Source organism: Balaenoptera musculus, chromosome 8, assembly GCF_009873245.2.
Source record: "Balaenoptera musculus isolate JJ_BM4_2016_0621 chromosome 8, mBalMus1.pri.v3, whole genome shotgun sequence".
Classification (NCBI taxonomy): Eukaryota; Metazoa; Chordata; class Mammalia; order Artiodactyla; family Balaenopteridae; genus Balaenoptera; species Balaenoptera musculus.
In genome coordinates, this window is record NC_045792.1 from 54,412,427 (window position 1) to 54,427,265 (window position 14,839).

The 14,839-nt window shown below is 36.4% G+C and overlaps 1 protein-coding gene across 3 annotated transcripts in view; it reads right to left on the bottom strand.

The window, feature by feature from the left end:
* ACER3 (alkaline ceramidase 3) overlaps positions 1-14,839 on the bottom strand; it is a 187,496-nt gene that overhangs the window by 49,069 nt on the left and 123,588 nt on the right. For all 3 annotated transcript variants that reach the window (XM_036860118.1, XM_036860117.1, XM_036860119.1), the window contains one exon: positions 9,348-9,383. In XM_036860118.1, the coding sequence (XP_036716013.1) occupies positions 9,348-9,383 (36 nt within the window). The remainder of the gene's footprint in view (positions 1-9,347; positions 9,384-14,839) is intronic.

Below are 14,839 nucleotides of genomic sequence, written 5' to 3' on the forward strand. Positions count from 1 at the left end.
ATGATTGGAAATTTCTATATTTCTTTGATCTATATTATTTAAAATTATATTACTTAAATTCTAACATAATTGCATTACAGTCAGAAATTATATTCTGATTACAATCCTTTGAAATTTGTTAAGACTTACTGTATGAGCAAGTATATGGTCAATTTTTGTAAATGTGGAAAAACAAAGTGCTTCTGCAGTTGTTGGGTGCAGTATTTTACATTTGCTCTGTAGGTTAAGTTTTTTAATCAAGTAGTTTAAATCTTCTATATCTTCTTGAGTTACTGAGAGTTGTGTATTAAAATCCCCAAAGATTATAGATTTTTCTATTTTTTCTTCTAGTTCAGTCATTTTTTTCCATTATATATGTTGAGGTATTATATATATTAAAGGTACATACAAGTTTTAAATTAATACAATTTTCTGAATTGAATACTTTTAATACTACAAAGTAATCCTTCTCTACCAATAGAAATACTTTCCCCTTAAAGTCTATTTTGTCTGATATTAAAATAACTATACCATATTTCTTTTGCTTAGTGTTTGCATGGTATATATTTTTCCATACTTTCACTTTCAACCTTTCTATACACTGATGTTTTAGGTGGACTCTCTTATAAGGCCCTGCTATGACTCCAGCCTTCTACTTGTGGTCTCTCTATTAAATGGAATCCAACAAATATGTATTGAGCATTGTACTAGACCCTGGGGACATCATGGTCTGAGTAAAGGGTTAACTAATATCCAGCCTGGGATGATGTAGGCCTGGCTGCGTATGACCACAAGTCTTCCAGCCTTGAATACAACAGTTAAGATAAATGGGGAATGTTGTGTCTGCTTTTGTTGTTGTGGACTGTACCTAGGTTGCAGGCTTGGGGCCTGCATTAGAACAGTATAAAAGATGCCTATTATAAAGAATGGTAGGGGAAAAAAAAAAGAAAAAAGGGGCTGTAGCTTCTGCATGTTACAGTGACTTCCACTACACTTAGCTCTCATCCCTGGCAGATGTACACAACTTACGTGGATGAAAGGGCAAAAGAAGATGTGTATAAGGATAGCGCTGAATCTCCTGATGAGATGAAAACGTTACACTTGCTGTATCCTCGACCTAGTATTCTACAATAAAGCTAAGTAAACACAGTATTAGATGAAAGCCTATTAGAGACTGATTGCCCACCTCAATCAATAATTACAGCCATGCTGCTATAATCGTGAACAAGAAGGCACGACCCCTGCCCTCACTGCAATTACAATCTAGTAAAGAGAGGTATAAGTAACCAGGCAGTTAAAATGTAGTATTTTAACTCTATGACAGGGACTGAACAGAGTATTTTCTAAGCACATAGGAAGGCCACCTAATCCAAACTTATGCAGATCAGAAAGACTTCCATGGACTAGGGATGTAATGTACAACATGAGAAATATAATTAACACTGCTATACGTTATATATGAAAGTTGTTAAGAGAGTAAATCCTAAGAGTTCTTGTCACAAGGAAAAAAAAATTTTTTTTATTTCTTTAATGTTGTATCTATATGAGATGATGGATGCTTACTAAATTTACTGTGATAATCATTTCATGTTGTATGTAAGTCAAATCATTATGTACACCTTAAACTTATACAGTGCTGTATGTCAATTATGTCTCAACAAAACTGGAAGAAAAAAAGGACTTTTTGAAGGATTTAATGTTTAATTTTATAACTGAAGTATTAGTAGGACAAGCATTATTAATAATAACAAACATTATTAAGAGAAGGTGGAAGACAGTAATGGTCATAGCTTACATTCTGGGGACTAGAAAAAAGTAATGCTGTCTAGAATATATTGTTGGAGAGAAGAGTGGGAAAAATGAAGTCAGAAATGTAAGCAGAGGTCAAGCCTGGCTTTTCAAGTCATGTTAAGGAGTTGGACTTTATCTTAAGAACAATGCAAAGTCAATGAAAGTTTCAGCAGTAGCTCAAAATGATCACTCATGTATTAGAAAGATGTCCCTGTCATGTTAGGAGGAGGTAAGACTGATGGAAAACAGACCACTGACAAAGTATTGCAGTGACCTAGGTGAGACATGGGGCCTGAACTAGGGTAGTGTTACTGGGAAAGGAGAAAAATGGATAGATTAGGGAAATATTTAGGGCTTAGACTGATAATTAATTTGGTATGGGAGTTCGTATAAGTTGGGAAAAATCAATGATGGCCTGGTTTATGACTTAGGCAGTTGGGTGCATAGTGAAATTGTTTATTGTGTTACAGAATAATCTGAAAAGAAAGACAGGGGATAAAAATGTTGACTTCATTTCTGGATATGTTTCGAGTTTGAGGTGCCAGTTAGATATCCAAGTGGAGATCTCTAGCAGGAGTTGGGTATCTGGGTCTAAACCTTAGAAGAAAAAACTGAGCTGAATTAACAGATTTATGACTCATCAGCATAGAGAAGTCAAAAGAAATGGATTGTTCAGGGAGTATGTTAAACATAACAAATGCTGGATAAGAACGTATGCACTGGAAGTGCAACGGGGGTTTTTCAAATGAATTTTCTTCTCTTCACAAGCACCTCTACCCTATACATTCTGATTCTCCCCTAGGAATCTGAAGCAGACCCTGCTAGTGGCCTACTCAGTATCTATTCTTGCCTCTGTCTTTATAGAAGACTGATTTTATTAGGCTGGCAATATGTCCAGCTATAAAATCTTGATTTCCCAGGCTTTCCTGGTCTGAGTAAAGGGTTAACTAATATCCAGCCTGGGATGATGTTAGAGGTGTCCACATAATCTTTTTTCTATGCATATTTTAAGATAAGTCATTTTTTAAATAAAAAGATAACAGAATACATACTTTTCCACTCCCTGCAATTTTTGTCTAAAAATATTTTTACAAGGAATTTTCATATCTTTCCATATTTAATAATTTTTTCGATCTTCGAACTCCAAAGACTATAAAAATATTATTAGTGTTTTCTCCCTGCTGAAGCATCATAGAAATATGCTGTGTGTAAACTGAGACCTGGTATTTATCCTTAAGGAGCCTACAGCCTAGGAAAAAAGCATGTTGTGTTTTTGTTTATCAGTAAAATGAAAAGTATCTTGAGCAAAGTAGAAAAACAATTTTTTGTTCTGTGACTTGGCATTAAGATGCCTGTGTGGAAAGATTTGAAGATAGACAAAACAGAGAGGTAAAAGAGGGCAAATTAAGTGGGATGGGGCTGTAGTGTGGGACCTTGGAAACTGTAGATATACAATAATTATTTTGATAATGAGGGAGACTGACTTAAAATATTTCTTCAGAGCTAACATTCTCCACTAAGGAATAGACTCATTCCTTATGGTCTATTCCGTGGATTAAGTCAAAACATAGAGAGGAGTTCCAAATAACTGATCAGTTTATTTTCTACCAAGTATTGGTCTGGCCAAAATGTTCGTTCGGGTTTGTTCGTAAGATTTTACGGACAAACCCAAACAAACTTTTTGGTCAACCCAATACTTATTGAACACCGACTGAATGACAGCCATTGGATGAGGCATTCATTCGTCATTCAAAGATGAAAAGACACCCTATTCCTGACCTCAAAGAGCTCAGTCTAATAAAGGAGAGACACATGTAATCACATATCTAGTACTTGGATCTGGTTTCTAAATTCCATTCTCCACTCAAAGAAACCAAGCCTCCATGGAGATCAGGCCTGGAGCAGGGAAAGAACAAGATGAGCCAAGAACGTCTTCTTGTGCCAAAAAGTAAGAGATATTCAAAGAATGATGGGAACAGGTCAAAAGGACACAGACACCGGCCTGAAAGTGCTCCACTTGCCAAATCTGAGACAATTTTTACACCAAAATAAACCATGATAGTAACAAATCATAACTCATTGAATAAAATAGGAATACAAGAGAGAGTCCATAGAAATAAAAATAAATAAATTCAAAGCTTAATAATTAAGAGTATTTTCGTAAGTCTCAGAGTACTTTACTACAAAGTTCTTATTAATTATGAAGGGACAGAGAATAACTTTACAATGGAGAAGTCTAATAGACACTATCATAAGTCATCATGCTCCAACAGGTTGACAGTATACTTTCAAGTGGTTCAGGTGGAAAAGTTCTTTTTATCATTCTTGCAGTCTTTCTGTAAGTTTCATATTGTTTAAAAATAAAAGATATTTAAAAGATAAAGAAAGAATTCCATACTAACCCGCTAGAATAATTATTAGCTTCACATTGAATGCCCAGAGGGAGCTCAAGTCTTTCACTCTAGGAGAAAGGCACTCAGCTCACCTGTGGTCACGAACAGTTTATTAGGGTGGGAGATCAGGTAGGGATTTGTGGATAAAGCCCCAGTGAGTGGGAACCTATGGTGGTAATAGGTAATGGGATTTAGGCATTTGGAGATTGTAATGGACTCATTCAATTGCCCAAACATAGTAAAGAGAACCTCTAACAGAAAAAGCCAAGGGCTGCAGTTGGATTCTACATTTTTCTACCACCTGATTACTGCCTCAGTATATGACCTTGTATAAGTCACTTCATTTATCTTAGCCTTGGACTCCCATTTGTAAAATGAAGGGACTGAACTAGGTGACTGTGGTTTCATATTTCTATAATCATAGTCAAAATAGGGATGTAAGAGGCATTTTATTTTGGGAGTTAATATATAAATTATTCTCATATGATAAGGATAAAAGGTTGGTGCTTCCTACATACTTAGATGATAGTTTAAATAGTAATAAGCTAAATGTAGGTATTACTTTTTAATTATAAAACAATTTCATAAGTCTCATAAGGCAATGTGGTCTATTGGTAAAAACATAGTTTTTGTAGGTATATTCAGAACTGGTTTAAAATCTTAATTCTGCCCAAACTATACAGCCTTCTAATCCATCCTACATACACCTGCCAGAATTATCTGAAACAGATATTATAATCTTATGCCTCTGTCAATGGCAAAATCATAAGTTTCAAACTCTAGCATGACAGCCAGTGATTCACAATTTGGTTCCAGCCTTCTTTCTCTTCTCATGTTCTGCAGGCTCTCATATTTAGCACAGGATTTCCCAAACAGTCCCCCAGAATACCACCGTGCTGAGAGATATTAAGAGATATTCAATAAAAAAGGGTTCCATGGTCAAATAAATCCTGCTCAAATGTCATTTCCTATGTGAAGCCTGCCTGAAATCCTTCTATAAAAATTACTTAATCTCTTTTGATTCCCAAAGTACTCCACTTATATTTGACTTTGGGCAGTTTTTTGAATTGATAACTGAATTGAGGTTTACTTAAAGTAAACCACAGCTATACCTAAGTTTTACATATTCAGTCTTCACATTTTTCCAAGTTCATTATTGCACAAAAATATAAATAGTATTTTTCATTCTTTTGAAAAACATCTGACAATAAATTAGATTCCAAAGTAATCTGCTATAAGGACATATAATATCATAAAAGCAATATGGGCTTTGAGGGAAAAAAAAAAAGATCTGGTTTCAATTTCCAGTTCTGCCACTAACTAGTTGAGAAACACTGGGCAGATTACTTAACCCTTCTGACTCTCAGTTATCTTACCTATAAAATGAAGATAATTCCTAAACAGGTTTGTTGATATTTTAGTAAGATAATGAGTTAGTCAATCTATATAAACTATATGAAAGAATATATAATATTTAGCACATAGTAGACACTAAAAAAATCATCTTCTTTTCCAAGTGTGCTTATACAGTAGTTTCCTTCTACCCTAATTTGTAATAAAATGGCACAAATGAAACATAATAGAATTTTAAAAAATCTACTTAGGTTCCTGTTTTTCAAATTGTTTACATAGTGTTCTTTCTTGCAAACCTTGAAGGTCAAATTAGAAGGGGTAGTAATAAAATACTGGTATGTCACGTCTAGAAACAATCTCTCGGAGACATCTACTTTGGCAAGAAGATTTTAAGCAACAGTACACTTTGAGACATTAGATGAGATCTCATCTGAGATATTCAACTACTGATTTGTCAATTAGCTACTTTAAGAGGGTTCAGTAACTTCTTAAATGTTCTTTTAGTCTATTCTCATGTATGCTTTTCTTTTTGTTTTCTTGCTTAAGATATGTTGGTGTTTCTATTGAACGTGACAGCTATGTGATCTGAGTATTATCCTTTGCAAGGCCATCAAAATGAATAAATGGCATTTGGCTCTCTTTTGGAGATGTTTGGATCACCTGGGATTTAATACAGTAAAGTAGAACTGTTATCAGTATATTCTCCCTCAGGGAAGCTAATCTGGTTAGCAAGACAATCATCCTTGTTGTGACAGATACTTTTAATTGTACTATCACTACTTATCTCTCTAGCTCAACTCAAATATCTCCTTTTAGAAGCTTTCCATGATCATCATAGGCAGAAATTAATGCACATCTTACTAAGTACTTTTAGTATCACACAGTATTAGTATGTTTATTGCCTTGTGCTTTGCATTACCTTATATTAATTATTTTTACATAATCCTTGTGAACTAGTACCTTTCCTTGTTTTGAACATTTTACAGATGAAGATACTGAAGAATAGGTACAGCAAGAAATTTTTCGGTGGATAACAAAATGGCAAGAAATCGAGATTCTGAACTTCAAGAAATCAAAGTGGTAAGAAATCAAGATTCCAGTCTTAATCAGAGCTCCTTTAGATTAGACCACATTGCTTTTCCTTCCTTTTCCATTATTTTTAAGACCTTGAAAAATATTGTAAATCCTGTCACAAATTCCAAAACAATTTTCTACTTACAAATTGTAAAACAATTTTTCTAAGTTTCTACACATAAAAATATCAAGTTACCTGAAAGAACTGAGAGTAATACTCCAAACTTTGACAATTAGAAGATTCTCAGAAAAAGAAGTTCTCTTTTCTTAAGAATGATACCCAGAAAATAATTAGGGATAGATTTTTTTTTTAAGCCTTAAGTATAAATATCAATAGAAAGTATCAATTCTAATTACTTAACAGACCAGCATAGGATACTCTGGATTAGACATTTGAGGCAAAGTTCTCTTTAAATAAAACTTTACAAAGCAGCGAGGAATACTATTGTATCAAACTAGTGGGCTATTTTCCTTAACTTGTTCTTCAGTACTAGAGTAAGTAATAATTTAGCTACATGCACTAGGTGTATTTTGTAATCCTATTTTGAGTCATCTAAACGGACAGACTGTGCCCTTGCCTACATTAGTACTTCTTTTACATGTTTATTACAAAACGTATATACTACAAATACGTTTTTACAAGTCAATCTTCCTGACCAGATAGTGAGTTCTTTGAGACCAGCAGCCATGTCTTATGTGCTTTAGTATATTAATATCAGTTAACATTTACTGAGTGTTTTACTATGTGCTAAGGTTTAAATGCATTATTTCATTTAATACTCAGACAACTTTAGGAGATTATTATACCAACTTTAGAGATGTGGTCTATGAGCTCTATAAGAGCAAGAGACCTCATTATTTCACTGACTAGTATATCTCCTGTGCCTAGTACAGCACCGGGCATACTGAAGGCACTTAAAAAGTGTTTGCTGAATAACGAGGAAACCAAAGCTCAAAGAAGTTAAGTAACTTATTCAGAGTATACTGTGAATAAGCGGAGAGACTAGTTTGAATCCAGGTCTGCCTCACTTTAGATCTTAAAAGTCTGTGCTCTACTGCCTCTTTACTTCCAAATTCCAGCTCAAAATTTGGTAATGAGAAAGTACACAGTAAACACCTGATGAATGAATGAATGAATGTCTTAACTTCAGATTGCTTATCCACTTCACCCTAGCATTCCTTTACTTCTTCACTTCCCTATCCTGATTTTTAATCTCTAAGCCTAGGATATAAGCCATAGCTATAAGTTTTCATCCTGTCTACCTTCCTATCAGCATACACAGATATCTTCCCTATATCTTCGCTATACACAGAGAAGAAAATATTTATTACTGGAAAAACACATGGAAATTGCAGCATGAAAAGTTATATGAATAGTTTGTTCCTTTTATTACATAAACACAGTGTCAAATAAGTCAAAAACACAAAACAGAAAACTGAATGGTAATAAACTTAGAAAACTTAACTCAAAATTTCCAAATTTTGTTCTTTTGTGGTTATGATTTTTCTTTCTTATAAAGGCAAATAAGAAGCTTATAAAAACTGAAGTATTCACATAAACTTCATTTTTTACACTGTGTCAACAAATATTTCTAATAAAGGGGTAAATATATAATGACATCACTTCAAGCTATAATAAACAGGAAAGTGAGAATGCCCCACCCCCCATAATATCTACATTAGTACATCTACTTTCAGCTGGCCTGTGGAAATAGGCAAGGCACAATAACGTGGATTTGGAATTTATTTCTTCAAGAAACAGATTTCAGGTGGTTTGTCTAGTTTAAGTTTAAAAGATTATAGGAACATTTACTTTTTTATATAAGCACAAAATATTCTAAAAGTACAAGGCCTCTAATCCTCCTGAAATGTGTGCTTGTTTGCGTGCTTATTTAGTTATTTATCCTTTATCTATCTACCTATCTATCACATCTATCTATCTATCATATCTATCTATCTATCTATCTATCTATCTATCTATCTATCTATCTATCTATCTATCTATCTATCTACCCTGCTTTGTTAAAAGAATGATGACAGGGGTCAAACAAATCTAGTTACAGCCCTGGCTCTGTCCCTTAATAACTGTGTAACTCTGGCACAAATTACCTAATATCTCTGAGCTCATTTCCCTTAAAATGTAGACAGTAATTCATAATTTGTAGGACTGCTGGGGAGATTAGAGTCTATGTAGTAATAAGCATAGTGACCAGGCACATCATAGCACTCAATAAATAAGAGCTCTCTTTATTTAGGGTCTGATACTTCATTTTACTCTGGTTTCATTCTAGGATGCACTTAAGTTATTATTTCTTACACCAAAGTTTCCTATGTTTGTTTCCCTCAATATAAATAACCTCCCACCTCAAAAAACTACTTAAGATATGTTAGACTGAACATTCCTTGAGTATTTTCCCCTTATCTTTTCTAGAAAATAATGTCATAAAAAAGACTGTTTACATGTGCATGTGTATAATGCTTCCTGTTTTTGTTTTCTGCTTATAAGAGCAATGCTGCACCTGCATGACTACCTACCAATAGCCCGTGGGGCCTGGGCATTGACTGTTCTTGGTATATTCCTATTTTGCTTACATCTGCTTCTGTAGGAACTTGTTTGCAATCTCTGTTTTAAACACTGTTCTTTCCTAAAACATCTACCATTTCATTTACAGAAGTTGTATATGCATATAATTTACTAGAAAAGGAAAACACAAGGCAGGTTAAATAATAAAATGTGTAATAATTTTTAAAAATTACCTGATGGAATATAGGCTCCTTTACCTTAAGGTAAACCTGAAAAATATTAAAAGAAATACATGTAAATGAAGTGCATTACAAAGGGGAAAGAAAACCTATTCCTGCTACTCTGCAAATCTCAAACGTGTCCTGCTTCCTTAGTCTTGCTTCTTAGATCTGACTCCAGCCAGGTAAAACCAACCAGATTAGGTGGCATGTCACAAAAGGGCTGTTACCTACAGGTGGGGGTGCCCCAGTGCTGGCTTCATCATGGTAAACTAAATGTTTCAAAGCTGTTGTGGATTACTCTGGCCTCTTGGCCTCTGCATCAGCATCAAGGAGAGGCAGAGATGCGTGGATAACTCAGGAGGGCTGAAGAAGTTGTGCTGACAATCCTTGCAGCAGATCTATTCTACAGCAGCAAGAACGCTGGACTTAGAGACAGGAGCTAAATTTCAAACTGCCACTTAATTGCTACATGCCTGAGCAAGTCACTTAACCAAAAGACTCACTTTTCCTTATCTGGATAATGGGAATAATAACGGTGAGCAATAATAAGCCAAAATATGTGCAAGTGTCTAGCGCATAATATGTGCTAATAGGTGAAAACATTTAAAACAAATTTCTTGTCCTTTCTTCTGCTTCTGAAAACCTCTAACTCATTCACCTAGATACACGAAAGCTACACAAACCTTAGTTTTAGGCTCCAGTGTCATGTGGGTGATTAAGTTCAACGCCTACTTATTGCATGCATTTATTGCCCTGTAAGAGTACACCTTTATGGACTTCCCTGGTGGCGCGGTGGCTGGGAGTCCGCCTGCCAGTGCAGGGGACATGGGTTCGAGCTGGGGTCCGGGAGGATCTCACATGCCGCGGAGCAGCTGGGCCAGAGTGCCACAGCTGCTGAGCCTGCTCTAGAGCACGTGAGCCACAGCTGCTGAGACCCCTGCGCCTGGAGCCTGTGCTCCGCAGCGGGAGGGGCGCCGCAGTGAGGGGTCCGCGCACAGCAGCGAAGACCCAACGCAGCCAAAAATATATTAATTAAAAAAAAGAAAAACAGTACACCTTTAAAATGACATGGTAGAGAGGAGTCAAAATTTAAATCATAACCCTGAAAATGACTCCCATCACTTGCAAGACAAAGTCCAAATTTCAAAGTCTTCCATAATCTTGCTCCGGCCTTTCTGCTTGGTCTTATTCCTCTCCTCTTGTCTCTTTCTCATCCTAGGCTCCAACAAATATGCTAGTTTCATGCTTCTGTATCTTTAAACATGCTGTGCTTTACTTTGTTCAGAAATCGCCCCCTGCTGGTAAACACTCATCTTTCCAGATTTAGCTCAAACTATACCTCTTTCTTGAAATCTTTTCTGACTCCTTCTCTGCTTAGCAGAATGCATCACTCATTCTCCTTTTTACCCGACTGTCCATATATAAACTTTACGGCATTTATTAGTTTGTTTCTCTCCCCTACAAGGCAATCATCTTTTTGACAGAAAGGACGGTTCTTATATATCTCTACAGCCTCATTTAATGTAGTGCTGATCTCATAAATTTTATGTAATTTTATAATTTGTCTGTAGAACTTCTTATTCCTGGAGGAAGTTCCCTCACCACAGCAAGAGCAGCTTATTTCCTTGAAGCACCCATAGAGCTTTAATAGTAAGATGTGTAGGGGCTTCCCTAGTGGCGCAGTGGTTAAGAACCCACCTGCCAATGCAGGGGACACGGGTTCGAGCCCTGGTCTGGGAAGATCCCACATGCCACAGAGCAACTAAGCCCGTGCGCCACAACTACTGAGCCTGTGCTCTAGAGCCCGCGAGCCACAACTACTGAAGCCCTCGTGCCTAGAGTCCGTGCTCTGCAACAAGAGAAGCCACGACAACGAGAAGCCTGCGCACTGCAACGAAGAGTAGCCCCAACTAACCACAAATAGAGAAAGCCCGTGCATAGCAACGAAGACCCAATACAGCCAAAAATTAAAAAAAAAAATTAAAAAAAAAGTAAGATGTGTAGGAAACATTTCAGTAAGGCAGAATGCTTTTAATCTCTGAAATTTCTTTCAAAATACGAATTTTCCTTTACATAATTTCAGAATCTCATTGTTACTAATAAAAGAAATGCAGAAGGGAATGCCTCTTAAAAGCATTTTTTAAGGCAAAAGAATTATGGAGTCCTTACTATGTGCTGGGTATTAATTCTTACAACTAATGTGAAATGTATGCTATTATTATTTTAATTTTACAGATGAGGAAAACTAAAGCAGAGAGTTACCTCTCTCTTTAGTAACTTACCCAAAGTCCCACAGTTATTAAGTAACAGTGTCGGTCAAAACTCAGATATGACTGACTCCCAAGCCTAAGTTTTCAACCACATCAGCTCTCAACTTACAAAGGTAAGTTGTCTTGACTCTACCACCAATTCTCCATATAAGTTTGGTTGGCCAGGCAAGTCACTAAAACTCTCTGGGCATTAGTCTCTTCTTCTATATAGTAACAAGACTTCCTTTCACCTCTGAAATTCTAGGACACTTTCCTGATTAACAAGTATGTAGTTTATGCAAAGGACTATGCAGGGCAATGTAGAAACATAAGGAAATACAATATCTTTGCTCTTTCAATCTCTTTTTCACCTTCTCAACTCACTGAAATCTAGCTTCTGCCTTCATCAATCTGTTGCGGACAGTACCCTCATTAAGGTTACTTGGTCTTTTTTATGGGTCAAACCTCAATTTCATTTTATTCAGCCTCTCAGAGGCAACTGGCACCCTTTCTAGGAACCTCTTTGTACTCTGTGACATCAAGCTCTCCTGGTTTTCCTACACCTCTGATTACCTCCTTTGTTGGCTCTACCTCCTTCACTTGACCCTCAAGTGGTCAATGTTACAATGTACAGCACGGTGACTATAGTTAATAATACTGGACTGAATACTGGAAATTTACTGAAAGAGTAGATTTCAGGTGCTTTCATCACACACACAGAAAACAGTTAACTATGTGATATGTTAATTAGCTTGACTATAGTAATATTTTCACTATGTATATGTATATCAAATCATCATGTGGTACACCTTAAATGTATATATTTAAATTTTTATTTAAAATGTTGATTCTTATTGAATTCCTTAGACATTACAAAATGAGATATTCTCATTTTATCTCTTTTTAAATTTTATTTTTTTATAAGTAGGTCCTTGTTGGTTACCCACCTTAAATACAGCAGTGTGTACATGTCAATCCCAAACTCCCAATCTATCCCTCCCCCTTAAAAAGAATTTGCATATTGACAGGTTTTAAATGTCACACAGACAAATCAATTGTAACTTTTAGGGTATAATATCATAAATGTATATTCTCTTGTTCTTACTGAGAAAAAAAAAGCCCAGTGTTCCAAAGGGTTGTTTTGTTTTGTTTTTTAACATCTTTATTGGAGTATAATTGCTTTACTATGTTGTGTTAGTTTCTGCTGTATAACAAAGTGAATCAGCTGTATGTATACATATATCCCCATAGCCCCTCCCTCTTGCATCTCCCTCCCACCCTACATATCCCACCCCTCTAGATGGTCACAAATCACTGAGCTGATCTCCCTGTGTTATGCAGCTGCTTCCCATTAGTTATCTATTTTACATCTGGTAGTGTATATATGTCAATGCTACTCTCTCACTTCGTCCCAGCTTACCCTTCCCCCTCCCCATGTCCTCAAGTCCATTCTCTATGACTGCGTCTTTATTTCTGTCCTGCCCCTAGCTTCATCAGAACAATTTTTTTTTTTTTAGATTCCATACATATGTATTAGCATACGGTATTTGTTTTTCTCTTTCTGACTTACTTCACTCTGTATGACAGACTCTAGGTCCATCCACCTCACTACAAAATAACTCAATTTCGTTTCTTTTTATAGCTGAGTAATATTTCATTGTATATATGTGCCACATCTTCTCTATCCATTCATCTGTCGATGGACACTTAGGTTGCTTTCATGTCCTGGCTACTGTAAATAGTCCTGCAGTGAACACTGTGGTACATGACTCTTTTTGAATTATGGTTTTCTCAGGGTATATGCCCAGTAGTGAGTGGGATTGCTGGGGCATATGATAGTTCTATTTTTAGTTTTTTAAGGAACCTCCATACTGTTCTCCATAGTGGCTGTATCAATTTACATTCCCATCAACAGTGCAAGAGGGTTCCCTTTTCTCCACACCCTCTCCAGCATTTATTGTTTGTAGATTTCTTGATGATGGCCATTCTGACCCATCTGAGGTGATACCTAATTGTGGTTTTGATTTGCATTTCTCTAATGATTAGTGACGTTGAGCATCCTTTCAATCTGTTTATCTTCTTCGGAGAAATGTCTATTTAGATCTTCTGCCCATTTTTGGACTGGGTGGTTTGTTTTCTTGATATTGAGCTGCATGAGCTGCCTGTATACTTTGGAGATTAATCCTTTGACAGTTGCTTCGTTTGCAAATATTTTCTTCCATTCTGAGGGTTGTCTTTTTGCCTTGTTTATGGTTTCCTTTGCCGTGCAAAAGCTTATAAGTTTCATTAGGTCCCATTTGTTTTTTTTTTGTTTTTTTTTTTTTTGTTTTTTTTTTTAAATGATGGAGCTAGGTTTTTTTTTTTTTAAATTAATTTATTTTATTTTATTTATTTTTGGCTGTGTTGGGTCTTCGTTTCTGTGTGAGGGCTTTCTCCAGTTGCGGCAAGCGGGGGCCACTCTTCATCGCGGTGCGCGGGCCTCTCACTATCGCGGCCTCTCTAGTTGCGGAGCACAGGCTCCAGACGCGCAGGCTCAGTAGTTGTGGCTCACGGGCCTTGTTGCTCCGCGGCATGTGGGATCTTCCCAGACCAGGGCTCGAACCCGTGTCCCCTGCATTGGCAGGCAGATTCTCAACCACTGCGCCACCAGGGCAGCCCCCCCATTTGTTTATTTTTGTTTTTATTTCCATTTCTCTAGGAGGTGGGTCAAAAAGGATCTTGCTGTGATTTATGTCAAAGAGTGTTCTGCCTAGGTTTTCCTCTAAGAGTTTTATAGTGTCTGGCCTTACATTTAGATCTTTAATCCATTTTGAGTTTATTTTTGTGTATGGTGTTAGGGAGTGTTCTAATTTCATTCTTTTACATGTAGCTGTCCAGTTTTCCCAGCACCACTTATTGAAGAGGCTTTTTTTCCCTCCATTGTATATTCTTGCCTCCTTTATCAAAGATAAGGTGACCATATGTGCGTGGGCTTATCTCTGGGCTTTCTATCCTGTTCCATTGATCTACATTTCTGGTTTTGTGCCAGTACCATACTGTCTTGATTACTGTAACTTTGTAGTATAGTCTGAAGCCAGGGAGCCTGATTCCTCCAGCTCCCTTTTTCTTTCTCATGACTGCTTTGGCTATTTGGGGTCTTTTGTGTTTCCATACAAATTGTGAAAATTTTTGTTCTAGTTCTGTGAAAAATGCCATTGGTAGTTTGATAGGAATTGCATTGAATCTGTAGATTGTTTTGGGCAGTACAGTCATTTT